Source organism: Acanthochromis polyacanthus, chromosome 5, assembly GCF_021347895.1.
Source record: "Acanthochromis polyacanthus isolate Apoly-LR-REF ecotype Palm Island chromosome 5, KAUST_Apoly_ChrSc, whole genome shotgun sequence".
Taxonomy (NCBI): Eukaryota; Metazoa; Chordata; class Actinopteri; family Pomacentridae; genus Acanthochromis; species Acanthochromis polyacanthus.
The window spans coordinates 1,045,647-1,061,505 of record NC_067117.1 but is presented as its reverse complement, the minus strand read 5'-3'; the positions used below and the strand labels follow the sequence as shown (position 1 = coordinate 1,061,505).

Here is a 15,859-nt window from a genome sequence, read left to right as displayed (position 1 = left end):
TCTTTGTCCACTTTTCAATCCAAACACAGTGAAGCTGAATGTTTATCTGTAATCCTTTATAATCATCGATGGATCCTTCCAGCTCTAGTTTTCACTCCTGCACAGTCCAGTATGGAGGAAGGCCAAACTTCCTAATATTTGAACATCTTTGAGGCTTTGAGCAGCAGATCAACAAAGCCACTCTGTCAGGCTGAGAGTTTCCAGGACGTGTTGGATTCAAGTTTATTTAGATCCTACAGATGATGGACTGCAGTTCTATGGAGTCACAGGAGTGCCAAATCAAAATATAAATAAATAAATAAATAAATAAATAAATAAATAAATAAATGTGGAAATATAAAGATAAATAAATAAATAAAAATTTTGTCTTTGCTTTTACCTTTTCTGTTTTTTCCTTTTATTTATTTATCTTTATATTTCCACATTTATTTATTTATTTATTTATTTATATTTTGATTTGGCACTCCTGTGACTCCATACAGTCCTACCTGGTGTTTTCTGGCATTTACATCAGAAATCCTCCTTTAAATAGGACTTGTTCTGACATGTTTTCAGAGTGGGTAATCTCCTGTCATCACATGGAAACATCCTCTGATGCTGACAAACGTAGCAGGAGGTGTTTATCCGACGTTACACTTCATCAGTTTGTAACTCTGTTAGTCAGCATCCTTCAGCCTCCATCTCCTCAGTTTACCGGCCTGTTATTTCTTTTTTATCTGCGTGTTCTTATCTGTAATCGTGCTTCACTGCAGCCCTGAAGGACGGATGTTCCTCTTTATTTACTGCTTTATCTCCTCGTCCATCCACACAAAACACAGCAGCTGTGGATTTACAGCAGCTTTAAGAGGACGTTTGCTTTAAAAAACCAGACAGAAATAGACAGAAATGTACCAATATGAGGCATAAAACCATAAAAACAGGACAAAAACATAACCACAAGCAACAGCATGGCAACAAGAGGACGTGGAAACACCAAAATCAATCAAAGATTGCACAAAAATGCACAACAATAGTCATAAAAGAGAAATATAAGGCAACATACGGCACATAGGAAGCAAATTAGGGCCAAAAACATCCACAAAGAGTGAAAATAGTAACAAATAGATGCAGTGTGCCTAAAAAAAACAACCCATCAACAACAGCAACATTTTCTCAGAGTTTGTGTTAAAGAAGTTGTTGGTCCTGCATTTTGTTCAAGCAGAAAAGACAAAAAGTTGAATGTAAGCTTTGCAAACAAAACTAACAATAGAGGACAGAAAACCATCAAAAAATGACATAAAACAAACAAAACTGGACAGAAATTACCACAAAGAGATTCAGAATGACCACAAAGAGACAAAGAACATCCAAAACAAAACACAAAGCAGCATCAAAAGAGCTGCAAAATGACTGAAATCTACCAGAAAATGTCCAGTTTGGAGCAGAAAAAACCAAACAGAGACGTCGTGTCGACAAATAGACCCAAAATTAACAACATGATGCAAACAAAATGAGACAAAACAGAACCACAGACCCACACACTGGAAACAAAAAGATGCAAAATGGCTGAAAATCAACAAAAAATGTCCATAATTGTTCAAAAAAAATGAACGAAAACATGAAGACTGCTAACAAAGAGACGATCAAGATGCGACACAAAATGGTCCAAAAACCATAAACAGACACAGAGTCAACAAATAAACCCAAAATGAACGACACTATGCAACACAATGCCGAGAAAGGGATGTAAAAATACCACAATCAAAAAGTACTCAAAAATTGCATAAAAACATTCAAAGACAGAGGCATATAAGGCAATATACGGCAAATAACCACCAAATTAGGTAAAAAAAATAACCACAAAGAGACACAATGGCAATAAATAGATGCAGTGTGCCGACAATCAATCAAAATATATCCAAAAGAGTGTGAAAACCCACCCAGAAACAGAGGATAGAAAGTTATTTATTTATCTGTAACAGTGCTTCAGTGCAGCTCTGAAGGACGGACGTTCCTCATTATTTACTGCTTTAAACATCAGCAGCTCTGGATTTACAGCAGCTTTAAGAGGACGTTCGCTTTGTCGCTGACAGAAACACTCACTAATGTCAGGTTTGTCAGGACAGAAATAGAAAATCCGTCATGCAGAACTCGACGTCTTTCATGTCTTGGACTCTGGCAGCAAGTGAAGACAAAAGTGTGTCAACTGTGAATAAAAGAGTGACAGCGCTGGCAGGATGAGCGATGAAAATAACCGTCAGAACCGAGACAAGACGGAGGACGGATTTAGATCCTGACCGGGCTCAAACCACAGAACCTTTTCCCAGTTTTCCATTTAGCTGCAGATGGATTTCCAATCAGATCACACGCTGAGACGGCGAGCAGAGAAAGAAAAGGCCGGAGACGGATAGTGTATGTCTGAGGAACACTTTAAAGGCATGAGTTTCACTGGAGAAGAGTGAAGCAAAAACTATAAAACACAACCAAACCTCATCAACCAAGACATCAAATGACATCGACCAAACGGCATCGACCAAACGGCATCGACCAAACTTCATCAACCAAACGACATCAAACGGCATCGACCAAACGGCATCGACCAAACGGCATCGACCAAACGGCATCGACCAAACGGCATCGACCAAACCTCATCGACCAAACGACATCAACCAAACGACATCGACCAAACGACATCAAACGACATCGACCAAACGGCATCGACCAAACGGCATCGACCAAACGGCATCGACCAAACGGCATCGACCAAACGACATCGACCAAACGACATCGACCAAACCTCATCGACCAAACGACATCAACCAAACGACATCAACCAAACGACATCAAACGACATCGACCAAACGGCATCGACCAAACGGCATCGACCAAACCTCATCGACCAAACGACATCAAACGGCATCGACCAAACGGCATCGACCAAACGGCATCGACCAAACGACATCGACCAAACGACATCAACCAAACGACATCAACCAAACGACATCAAACGACATCGACCAAACGGCATCGACCAAACGGCATCGACCAAACGGCATCGACCAAACGACATCGACCAAACGACATCGACCAAACGACATCGACCAAACGACATCGACCAAACGACATCGACCAAACCTCATCGACCAAACGACATCAACCAAACGACATCAACCAAACGACATCAAACGACATCGACCAAACGGCATCGACCAAACGGCATCGACCAAACGGCATCGACCAAACGACATCAAACGGCATCGACCAAACGGCATCGACCAAACGGCATCGACCAAACGGCATCGACCAAACGGCATCGACCAAACGGCATCGACCAAACGTCATCGACCAAACGTCATCGACCAAACGTCATCGACCAAACGGCATCGACCAAACGGCATCGACCAAACGGCATCGACCAAACCTCATCGACCAAACGGCATCGACCAAACGGCATCGACCAAACGGCATCGACCAAACGGCATCGACCAAACGGCATCGACCAAACGACATCGACCAAACGACATCGACCAAACCTCATCAACAAAAATGAGACAAAACAGAACCACGGACAGACGAAATGCAACAAAAAGATGCAAAATGACTAAAACCAATTAAAAAATACCAAGAAATTGTGCAAAAAAATCACCACCACAAACAGCCCCAAATTTCCAATATGAGACACAAAACCACCAAATGGAACAAAATGGCTACAAAGTGATGTAAAAAATACTAAAATCTATCAAAAACTGTCCCAAATTGCACAAAAACAACCATAAAAGAAAGAAAAGTTTTACATACATACATATACATATACATATATATATATATATATATATATATATATATATATATATATATATGTGTATGTAAATGTAAACAGCCACAACTGCAAAGAGACAAAATGACAACAAATACATGCTGTCCCCTAAACCTACTCTAGAACTTCAAGGTCTACTCTACAATTTTCTCCAGGGGACGTTCTCCCCTACGGACTTCAAGGACCTGGAACTCTGGAGATATTCCCAGTATGAAGATAGAACTGATCATTGATGAAGTTACTGGAGATGAAGAACCAGATGTTCTGAGGAGGTCAGAAGGTTGATTTTTAAGGAAATGACTCGTTCAGATCTTTAACTGGTAGATTTATAAACTCCGTGAGGTGCAGCTGCTGGTGTTTGACGTTCCACTAAGATGTAGAGCTGCAGACTGAAAAATAAAACTGCTTCTCACCACGTAGAGCTGCTTCCACAATAAGGCCCATTCCTGCAGCGTTGACGTCACCTCGGTGACGATGGGATCCTCCAGAGGAACCACCGTCTCATGAGGCCTGGACAGGAAACAGAAGAAGACAGGATTTAATCAGCTGCTGGTTTTAATGACTGTTACACTGGAAAAAAGGCCCCTCTCAAAACATTAAAAAACAACTTATTTCTAGGAACTTTTACCTTAAAATAAGTGAAAAAAAATCTGCCAACAGAACAAATGAAAATGTCTTGGTGAGATTTCTGGAAATAAGATCCGATATTTAGAATACTGAGATCTTAAAATTAGCTGGAAAACTTATTTTAATCTCTATTTTATCAGGATTGTCAAGCTTAGGTGTCTTAAAATAAGCCAGATATGTTTAAAAAATAGCAGTTTTTCCCTCAAAAATAGATTTTTGCTTTCATGTAACCTCCTAATTTGAGATGTTTTAACCCTCCTGTCCTCATTTACAGGCACCAAAAATATTGTTTCCTTGACTAAAAAAAATCCAAAAAAAATCAGCAAAACAATTCTCTAAATTTCTGAAATTTACGAAAACATCAGGAAGAAAATTCCAATCATTTCTTAAAAGTTTCCCTTAAAAGTTTTTTTTTAAAAATCCCCTAAATTTTGCAAGAATATTCTTGTAAATATGTTCAAAAAATGAGGAAAAATCTTCCAAAAAATCCTAAAAATATTTAAAGTGATTACATATATATCAGTAAAACTGACATAAAAATTTTAGACATTTTTCAGTCATTTTAGGGAGATTTTTATTTATTTTAACATTGTTTTTATCAGTAAGGAACATTTTTGAGTAATTCTGTACAAGCTTCATATCATTTTAGATTTTTGAACAGTTGTTTTTATGTATTTTTGATTTTTTTTGTCATTTTAAAGAATTTTTAACCAATTTTGAAGCCTTTGTTTGTCATTTTACACATTTTTGAGTCACTCTGGGCAGAGGTTAGGTCACTTCATCTTTTGTTTTTTTCACTTTTACTTTGTATTTTTTCAGAAAATTGAAAAAAAAAAGCTGTTAAAATAAGTGTTCAATGTGAACACAGTTTGATGGTAAAACAGCACCATCCAGGTGGGTCATTCTTTATCTTCACATTCCACTGGTGGACAGAAACCAACTCCGTCTGCTCCAGTAAAGTACTGAGGTGCTTCTACTTTGACTGCTTTCCATGTGATGCTACGTCTTCCTTCAGCTCTGTCATGTTTCTGAGAGGACTACTGGACTAAACAAGGTGAGGACCCCGTTTAGTTGCTTTCTCTTTCATGTCAACATGAAGAGACATTTTTACAAACTAATCTGAATTAAATGATAGAAGAACATCTCCTGGAGTCCAGTTAAATCCATCACTAAGAAATGGAAGGAAGGTGGAACATCTCCAGCATCACTTCAGTTCACGATTTTTAGTCTTTAATAACCTGAATTATTAAGTAAGTTTTCATTAATCATGCCTCTGTATTTTTATTTCTTACAGTGTACAGCTGTTTTTTAAAGTCACCATCTCAGTCGTATTTGTGCTCCTCTGCAGAAACAGGACTGTGTGTCTTGTTATTAGTTTTTCCTTCAATAAACCACCTGCCTGTCTTCTTAATTATTCATCTCTTTCTGTTTTTAGAATCTTCCCTCGCTGTGTTTCCATCTCAGTGACCTCCTGCTCGGCCTCCATTAGTTCCACCTGAGCTTCATTACCTTCCTCCCTGGTGGTTTACCTCCACGTGGTTCCATCCTACTCGTGTTTCTGCTCATTAGTTTGTTGGATTCATCGACTCCTTGATGTACGCCTCTGTCTGCCTACCTGAACCGATTTAAAGTTCTTTATCCTGCAGCCAAGTCCTCCTGTCAGTTTGTTCAGCGGTTCTTAAAGACCTCCATGAACTCCTGACATGGACGACTCTGAGAACATGAGTGGGTGTTTATGTGGAGGAGCTGCTATCTGAGAAAATGGAAAGCATTCCACCTGTACTAGCATCACTGATCTGGATGAATTCTATCCAGTCCTGAACATGAGTTAGAGCCACTGTAAAGACCATTTATATCATCAGTCTGTGGACTCCACTGACTCCTGGAACTCTGGATTTACCAAGATGGAATCAATGAAACATGAATCTTTGTACAAAAACAGCCATGGTTTGATTTTTTCATATAAAACAAACAAAAATTATTGATTTGACCAGAAAAAAAATGTTTGGAAGAGAGAAGATGAAGCCTTCAACCCCAAGAACACCAAACCTACCATCAAGCATGGAGGTGGCAGTATCATGCTCTGAACTTTCTAGAAGTGATAGATGTTGGTGTTCATAGAGGTCTAGGTGTTCACAGAGGTCTAGGTGTTCACAGAGGTCTAGGTGTTCACAGAGGTCTAGGTGTTCACAGAGGTCTAGGTGTTCACAGAGGTCTAACTGTTCATACAGGTCTAGGTGTTCATACAGGTCTAGGTGTTCATACAGGTCTAGGTGTTCACAGAGGTCTAGGTGTTCATAGAGGTCTAACTGTTCATAGAGGTCTAGGTGTTCATACAGGTCTAGGTGTTCACAGAGGTCTCGATGTTCATAGAGGTCTAGGTGTTCACAGAGGTCTAGGTGTTCATAGAGGTCTAGGTGTTCATACAGGTCTAGGTGTTCACAGAGGTCTAGATGTTCATAGAGGTCTAGGTGTTCACAGAGGTCTAGGTGTTCACAGAGGTCTAGGTGTTCACAGAGGTCTAGATGTTCATAGAGGTCTAGGTGTTCACAGAGGTCTAGGTGTTCACAGAGGTCTCGATGTTCATAGAGGTCTAGGTGTTCACAGAGGTCTAGGTGTTCATAGAGGTCTAGGTGTTCATACAGGTCTAGGTGTTCACAGAGGTCTAGGTGTTCACAGAGGTCTAGGTGTTCACAGAGGTCTAGGTGTTCACAGAGGTCTAGATGTTCATAGAGGTCTAGGTGTTCACAGAGGTCTCGATGTTCATAGAGGTCTAGGTGTTCATACAGGTCTAGGTGTTCATACAGGTCTAGGTGTTCATACAGGTCTAGGTGTTCATACAGGTCTAGGTGTTCACAGAGGTCTAGGTGTTCATAGAGGTCTAACTGTTCATAGAGGTCTAGGTGTTCACAGAGGTCTAGGTGTTCACAGAGGTCTAGATGTTCATAGAGGTCTAGGTGTTCATACAGGTCTAGGTGTTCATACAGGTCTAGGTGTTCACAGAGGTCTCGATGTTCATAGAGGTCTAGGTGTTCACAGAGGTCTAGGTGTTCATAGAGGTCTAGGTGTTCATACAGGTCTAGGTGTTCATACAGGTCTAGGTGTTCACAGAGGTCTAGGTGTTCATACAGGTCTAGGTGTTCACAGAGGTCTAGGTGTTCACAGAGGTCTAGGTGTTCACAGAGGTCTAGATGTTCATAGAGGTCTAGGTGTTCACAGAGGTCTAGGTGTTCACAGAGGTCTCGATGTTCATAGAGGTCTAGGTGTTCACAGAGGTCTAGGTGTTCATAGAGGTCTAGGTGTTCATACAGGTCTAGGTGTTCACAGAGGTCTCGGTGTTCACAGAGGTCTAGGTGTTCACAGAGGTCTAGGTGTTCACAGAGGTCTAGGTGTTCATAGAGGTCTAGGTGTTCACAGAGGTCTCGATGTTCATAGAGGTCTAGGTGTTCATACAGGTCTAGGTGTTCATACAGGTCTAGGTGTTCATACAGGTCTAGGTGTTCACAGAGGTCTAGGTGTTCATAGAGGTCTAACTGTTCATAGAGGTCTAGGTGTTCACAGAGGTCTAGGTGTTCACAGAGGTCTAGATGTTCATAGAGGTCTAGGTGTTCACAGAGGTCTAGGTGTTCATACAGGTCTAGGTGTTCACAGAGGTCTAGGTGTTCACAGAGGTCTAGGTGTTCACAGAGGTCTAGGTGTTCACAGAGGTCTAGGTGTTCACAGAGGTCTAGATGTTCATAGAGGTCTAGGTGTTCACAGAGGTCTAGGTGTTCACAGAGGTCTCGATGTTCATAGAGGTCTAGGTGTTCACAGAGGTCTAGGTGTTCATAGAGGTCTAGGTGTTCATACAGGTCTAGGTGTTCACAGAGGTCTAGGTGTTCACAGAGGTCTAGGTGTTCACAGAGGTCTAGGTGTTCACAGAGGTCTAGATGTTCATAGAGGTCTAGGTGTTCACAGAGGTCTCGATGTTCATAGAGGTCTAGGTGTTCATACAGGTCTAGGTGTTCATACAGGTCTAGGTGTTCATACAGGTCTAGGTGTTCACAGAGGTCTAGGTGTTCATAGAGGTCTAACTGTTCATAGAGGTCTAGGTGTTCACAGAGGTCTAGGTGTTCACAGAGGTCTAGATGTTCATAGAGGTCTAGGTGTTCACAGAGGTCTAGGTGTTCACAGAGGTCTAGGTGTTCATACAGGTCTAGGTGTTCACAGAGGTCTAGATGTTCATAGAGGTCTAGGTGTTCACAGAGGTCTAGATGTTCATAGAGGTCTAGGTGTTCATACAGGTCTAGGTGTTCACAGAGGTCTAGGTGTTCATACAGGTCTAGATGTTCATAGAGGTCTAGGTGTTCACAGAGGTCTAGATGTTCATAGAGGTCCAGGTGTTCACAGAGGTCTAGATGTTCATAGAGGTCTAGGTGTTCACAGAGGTCTCGATGTTCATAGAGGTCTAGGTGTTGGTGTAAAGAGTTTTCCTGAACTGTAAAACAGAAAAAATCTATATTTCAACATGAATCCAGACTTGATGGGCATTATTCATAAATCCATTCCTCCAGCTGTGCTTTCAGGTGTATTCTGATCGTGTTCTGCTGCTTCATGTTCACAGACATCAGCTCTGACATTTATTCTGCAGAGAAGCTTCACAACATCCCAACAGTGTTCAAACTCAGCATGAACAAATTAAAAGCCATAAAACATTTTGCTCCACGTTGCATTTTTAAATATAGACATGAACGTCTGACAGAAAGGAGGTTTCTGCTGCAGACAGCAGGAAGACTTCCATTAAGGTTGTTTGTGTTCATTAAAGCTTAATGAAGAGAGCAGCGATTAGTCCGATCAGAAAGAGATCAGAGACGAGTAAGAGAGCATCAACTATTCCGTCTGTAGCAGAATACCTCTATGAACACCAACATCTATCACTTCTAGAAAGCCCAGACCATGATGCTGCTGTAGTGTCTCACCGGGTGGAAAAGTCAGAATAAACTTTGCTTTTAAACGATGTTCTGTAGATCAGTGGGTTTCTCCATCATCTACCTTCAGTCCAAAAGTCACTTAAAACAAGCTAAGATCTTTCATTTATGACCAGAATTACATTTAGTATTTAGACAGCATAGCTATAAAAGTATTATTCTTACACCTACATGTACTGTAAAGAAAAAGAAAGAAAAACTGTGGAAAACGATAATCTTCTCGCTAAAAAACACAGAAAAACAATGGAAAACAACCGTTTAATTTAAAAATGATCATTTTCCATAATCAAAAGACAAATGTCCAGCTTTAATTTGACATTAAATCATGTTTGTGTTTTTTCCATGTTTCATGAAGGACGTTTATTTTTTAAAAAGCTATGAAATTACCTATAATAACACTAATAATAATAATAGATTGCTAATGTTGTGTTTAAATTTTCTAATTAATTGATTCCTTTGTTGTAGCATCACAGTGGTGGTATTATTGTGAAATTATTTTGCAGATGCAGAAATGTTTTTTTCTAGAATTATTATTATTATAAATATTTTGGACTGATTTTAATAACTTTGTGTTTGAAGTGTGTCTTTTCAGGGAAACTCTCCATAAATGGATAAAAAACTTTGACAAGATGAGAATAAAACCACAATAACACATAATAAATACAAAAACTGTGCTAAAAATGAATGTTTTAAGAGGAAAGAAACGCTGTGATGGATTTAGTTCCTGTCTAACGATAAGAAGCAAAGCCTTTAAACACATTAAATATTTAAAACGTGTTCCTGACTGTCTGGGGGCCTCCATATAAACTCTGTCTGGAAGCTTTAAGTCATTTTAATGATGTGTTCAAACCAAACTGACTGATTATTGTTTTAAATCCTTACATCAGCACCTAAACGTCCTCTCTGTGTATTAGAGCTCCATGACTGGATGTGGATCCTCTACAAGTCTGACTTTAAACTCTTGGTTTGCCCCGAGGACCGACTGGAACCAGCTAAGGATTCACTGACTCTAATTAATTTACTGGCTGCCTTTAATTACAGAACTCTCATGCAAATGAGGACACGCTCCGTAGCTCCGATTCATCTGCAGCCTCCCGTCGCTATGCTAATGTGCTAATGCAGGAAAATCTGTACTCTTGAACTTGGAGGAGAATCAGCAGCTTCTTCAGAGACAAAACAAGAGGAAACAGATCCATCAAAGCAGCCTGGAGAGGAAGGAAGTAAAGCCACAGCAGAGAGAAAGCATCTGTACCAGCAGATCAGTGATGTGGCTTAAAGATGCAGAAAAGCATCATCTGATCAGTTCTTTACCCAACCAGACGATTGTTTTCAGCCACAAGTAGAATTAAAGCTTCAAGAATCAACCTTCAGACCTTCAGTTGAGTCACATCTGCTGCTGTGATCACGTTAGGACGACGGTTTTACGTCATTTTCATCATTTCTAAAGCATCTGAAAAGCCTCAGAGATCTTCATCTCACGCTGTTCAGCCTCCATGATAAACCTCGTTGGTTCCTTCGTACATTTGCTGTGACGCTTCAGCTTTTAAAGAAAACGCTTCATGCTGCGTCCCAAAATACAGAAAATGAGGCAAAAAAAAAGCAAAAACAAAAAACAACTAAGATGAGGCAAAAACAACCAAAATGAAGGAAATAAACTACTAAAATGAGGTAAAAAAAAACCAAAACTAAATGAAGCACAAAACTACTACGTTTAAAAATCATCATTGGTTTGCATCATTTAAATTCTAGTCCAACGATCCAGATCAGGTAATAAATGTAAAAAACGTCCAAAGTCGTCTACGATGTTTGAATTAAACCAACAACCTGCCAAGAACCTTGAAAAACTGCAGCTGCCAGCAAACACTGATTTACTGTTGAGTCTTTCTGCTCTTTGAATGAGAAGAACCGATCAATGAACTACTGATGGAGTCAACGGGTTCCTCTCCAGAACCCAAAACTAGACATGGATCCAAAATACGATGAAAACGAAACAAAGACACGCAAAAATGACCACAAAGAGACACAAAAATGACCACAAAGAGACACAAAAATGATCACAAAGAGACACTAAATGACCACAAAGAGACACATAAATGACCACAAAGACACAAAATGACCACAAAGAGACACAAAAATGACCACAAAGAGACACAAAAATGACCACAAAGAGACACTAAATGACCACAAAGAGACACATAAATGACTACAAAGAGACACTAAATGACCACAAAGAGACACAAAATGACCACAAAGAGACATAAAGAGACTAAAAACAACCAAAACGAGGAACAAGACAACTAAAATGAGGCAAAAACAACAAAAATTTGGCAAAAAATACAATCAAAATGAAGCAAAAACCAACTAAAGCGAGACACAAAGACAAGTAAAATGAGGCACAACAACGCCCAGACGTTCCTGTGGTTGTGCAGCTTTAATGCTCTGAGCCACATGTTGAAGCACATCTGTAAACTCTGCTTCAGACACGTGTTGATGTGTTGAAACGTCTGAACTCACCCTCTGTTGGTGACCACGGCCTTCTTCAGATGGACGTAGGTGGAAGGAAAAAGCCCCTGCAGAGACAGAAGATTAAAGTCAGAGAGCAGGGAGGAGGAACATCTGGAGGAGGAACATTTTCAGCTAGACAAGAAACCAAAAGAGCTGAGATTGTACCGTCATGTGACCTTAAAGAGCCCAGACTGAACATCTACTGTGTTGTTGTGTTTTTTACCTGCTTTAATGGTTTAAAGAAATATCTTCATTTTTCAGATATGTGTTGTTGTCAGACGTGAACTAACCGTGACGTCACCCGTTGGGTTCAACGCCGAGAAAATGAAGCCCGGATTTTGCTACTTCCTGGTCGCCGTTCTGGATTTTTTGGAGCCAGTGACGTAAAAAGCGTCATCAAACAGACTGGACCGGAGAGCAACGAGGGGCAGGATTGGCTGAGGACTCTCTTATCCCGCCCACATTTTACCGCAGAGGCTTCTGTTGCTGTCTATCAAGTATAGCCACGCCCCCTGGCTCCGTCAACTTTAACGATTTATTTAAAATTCAGCATTGATTTATTTTAAGATCGGCCACCTGATCTCTCATTTTGACCATGAAAACTAACGGGGAAAAAATCCTGAGCTGTAGAACATCAGTCTATCAAATTTTATTTTTTCCAAAAATGAATTGGGGTCTATAGAGAAAAAGCTTTTTGGAGCCAACCCTAGTGGACGGCGTGATATTGCAAGTTTTTGACACTTCCGGGTGGGCTTCATTTTTGGAGCCAGATGCTACGTCCATCTTTATATACAGTCTATGATTGTTGTTATTAATAATTCTGAACGCTACAGTTTTCCACAGTTGGAATGTATTTATCTGCCACTTTTTAATGTATTTATTTTTCCTTCCTACATCTGAAGCCAGATTATTGGTTCAGGAGTACGAACACTTAAAGTGGACGTGAAACAGCGAGAAGCTCCGTTCTGCAGGACGTGGAGAAAAAGTCCTGAAATAGATTCAGTCTCAAACAGCCACTAGAATAAGAATGAAAACCAACAGTCACAATTCACATAAAAGCTTCTCCAGCCGCCGAACAGCAAAGATTTAGGACGCAAAACGCAGAACTACTTCCATGTAACAACATGTTTTTTAGCTGATTTTAACACTGTTTTCAGCAGTTTTCTCTTGTTTTCAGCAGTTTTCTCTTGCTTTCGGCTGATAAATGTGATGCAGCATCGACCTGATAGAAACGTTTTGTATTTTTTTTGCGTCTGTCATGATTTTGCTTTTGTTTCTTTCAGTCATTTTTTAATCTCTTTCTGACCATTTTGTGCGTTTGTGTGTTAACTTTGTGTCCAATTGTGTTTGTTTTGCATCTTTTTTGTGTGTCTTTGTGGATGTTTTGTGTCTTTTGCAGTCATTTTGCATCCAACAGTCTTTTTGTTTGGTTCTGTCTCTCTGGTTGATTTTCTCTATTTTTGGTCTTTTTCTGCCTCTTTGTTGTCGTGTTGTGTGTCTTGGTGTTAGTGTAGCGTAGCTGTGTGTCTGTCCTTTAGGCTGAAGCAGGTCAGAGTGTTTAAATGGCGTCTCAGGTAGTTTGTTGGTGCTGCTGTCTGAATGATGGATTCATCCTGGAGGAGATTAATTAAAGTCTTTGTTCTGTTTGGAGGCTCCAGGCTGGAATGTGAGAAAACATCCCGGGTCTGACTGATTATCCTTAAATTCTAAAACATAATTGACCTCACACAAACTAGAAATGAATAAATGAAACTCTGTGCATTAAAAATGATCAAATATCTCATCACATGTAACAATCCCGGTTCTCTTCAATTGACTTGGTGTAATATGACGCAAAACAAACACTAAATGATGAAAAAAGGTGTAAAATGTCCACAAAAAACACCTCCAAAATGTTACATAAAATGACCACAATGCTTCCAAAACAACCACAAAAGGACTGAAAAGACAAAAATGTGACGTAAAACGACTACAAAAAGATGAACACCACTAAACTGACGCAAAAGGTGTAAATCAACCGAACGTTCCACAAAACAATCCCAAAGTGACATAAAACGACTAAAACTTGATCCTTTCATCTGTTCATCTTTTCATCCATTCATTCTTTCATCCTTTCACTTTTTCATCCTTTCACTTTTTCATCCATTCATATGTTCATCCGTTCATATGTTCATCCGTTCATCTTTCTACTTCACAGACTCAATAGAAAATAAAAACCATCAGATCTGAACTCTTCAAGGTCAGATAGACGAGGTTTCTGCTGAAGTCTTTACAAAACATTCTCTCCTGTTGTTGCAGATTTAAAACACTTTAATAGGATTAAATATCAGGTTTTTACTGACGAGTCTCACTTTTTATTCCACAGTTGAGTCATAATCTGCTCTGATGGTTCAGTCTGGAAGAAATCACTGAAACGTCAAATTATTTAAAATCACGTCTTAATTACTGAGCTGCTCCAAAGCTGACAAGTCGAGTTCTTTCCTTTAGAACAATCAAGAAATAAAACTTCAGAAAGACTCGATCAGAAAAACTTGAAAACTCAGACCAGCTGTGATTCCAGTCAGTCTAACTGATGAACATGGTTCTAAATGATCTGCAGGTCTAGAAGGAGTCATAGTACCACTAATCAGGAGGTCCAGAAGGAGTCATAGTTCCACTAATCAGGTCTAGAAGGAGTCATAGTTCCACTAATCAGGAGGTCTAGAAGGAGTCATAGTACCACTAATCAGGAGGTCTAGAAGGAGTCATAGTTCCACTAATCAGGAGGTCTAGAAGGAGTCATAGTTCCACTAATCAGGAGGTCCAGAAGGAGTCATAGTTCCACTAATCAGGAGGTCTAGAAGGAGTCATAGTACCACTAATCAGGTCTAGAAGGAGTCATAGTTCCACTAATCAGGAGGTCTAGAAGGAGTCATAGTACCACTAATCAGGAGGTCTAGAAGGAGTCATAGTTCCACTAATCAGGTCTAGAAGGAGTCATAGTTCCACTAATCAGGAGGTCTAGAAGGAGTCATAGTTCCACTAATCAGGAGGTCCAGAAGGAGTCATAGTTCCACTAATCAGGAGGTCTAGAAGGAGTCATAGTACCACTAATCAGGAGGTCTAGAAGGAGTCATAGTACCACTAATCAGGAGGTCTAGAAGGAGTCATAGTACCACTAATCAGGAGGTCTAGAAGGAGTCATAGTACCACAAATCAGGTCTAGAAGGAGTCATAGTTCCACTAATCAGGTCTAGAAGGAGTCATAGTACCACTAATCAGGAGGTCTAGAAGGAGTCATAGTACCACTAATCAGGTCTAGAAGGAGTCATAGTTCCACTAATCAGGAGGTCTAGAAGGAGTCATAGTTCCACTAATCAGGAGGTCTAGAAGGAGTCATAGTACCACTAATCAGGAGGTCTAGAAGGAGTCATAGTACCACAAATCAGGTCTAGAAGGAGTCATAGTTCCACTAATCAGGTCTAGAAGGAGTCATAGTTCCACAGCAGAATGAATGAATCAGGAGACTCACCTTAACGTTTGGCCTCCTGGTGGAGAATCCTCTGTACCAACCTGAAGGAAACACAAACATCAGTTAGATTCAACAGAAAAGAACTTTCATCTGGAACGTTTCCAACAACGAGAACGTTCATCTTACAGAGCAGAGAACAGAAACAAAGTGAAGACAGATCGTTTGGTTTTCATCAGTTACAACTCCAGCCAGAAATGATCCTGATCTGATTAGTAGATCAGCTGATTTATCTCCAGGTGTTTCCTTCAGAGACTGAAATGTGGAGATGAGGTTCATTTGTTAATTATTTCAATAGGAGCATCTTCATTTGTTTAAAATAAAAAGACAAACACATTTTCCAAATCCAGCCTCATGTAGCATCAGGGAACAAATGATTCTTTCTAAACAAATCAACAAGAAAAGATGAAAATCTGGAATCAAGTGGAGCAAAGAGGAGCAGAATACTTCAGAGTT

At 39.9% G+C, this 15,859-nt stretch overlaps 1 protein-coding gene and 1 long non-coding RNA gene across 15 annotated transcripts in view; one reads left to right on the top strand and one right to left on the bottom strand.

Moving 5' to 3' along the window:
- Window positions 1–4,117: 4,117 nt before the first annotated feature.
- Window positions 4,118–15,859, bottom strand: part of LOC110972838 (dedicator of cytokinesis protein 3-like) — a 62,638-nt gene continuing 50,896 nt past the window's right edge. For both annotated transcript variants that reach the window (XM_051948563.1, XM_051948564.1), the window contains exons 3-5: window positions 15,407–15,447; window positions 11,905–11,960; window positions 4,118–4,306 (exon numbers count right to left, since the gene is read on the bottom strand). In XM_051948563.1, coding sequence (XP_051804523.1) covers window positions 4,123–4,306; window positions 11,905–11,960; window positions 15,407–15,447 — 281 coding nt within the window. In that variant the 3' untranslated portion in view covers window positions 4,118–4,122. The remainder of the gene's footprint in view (window positions 4,307–11,904; window positions 11,961–15,406; window positions 15,448–15,859) is intronic.
- On the top strand, window positions 14,498–15,353 carry LOC127534124 (uncharacterized). 13 transcript variants are annotated; one of them, XR_007942105.1, is made up of 5 exons: window positions 14,498–14,559; window positions 14,591–14,760; window positions 14,792–14,859; window positions 14,891–15,063; window positions 15,191–15,340. It is a non-coding gene; the product is annotated as an uncharacterized LOC127534124 (long non-coding RNA). The 13 variants fall into 13 exon arrangements; XR_007942104.1 differs by having other exon boundaries at window positions 14,498–14,760; window positions 14,925–15,063; window positions 15,191–15,353; XR_007942101.1 differs by having other exon boundaries at window positions 14,498–14,760; window positions 14,826–14,859; window positions 14,925–15,063; window positions 15,191–15,352.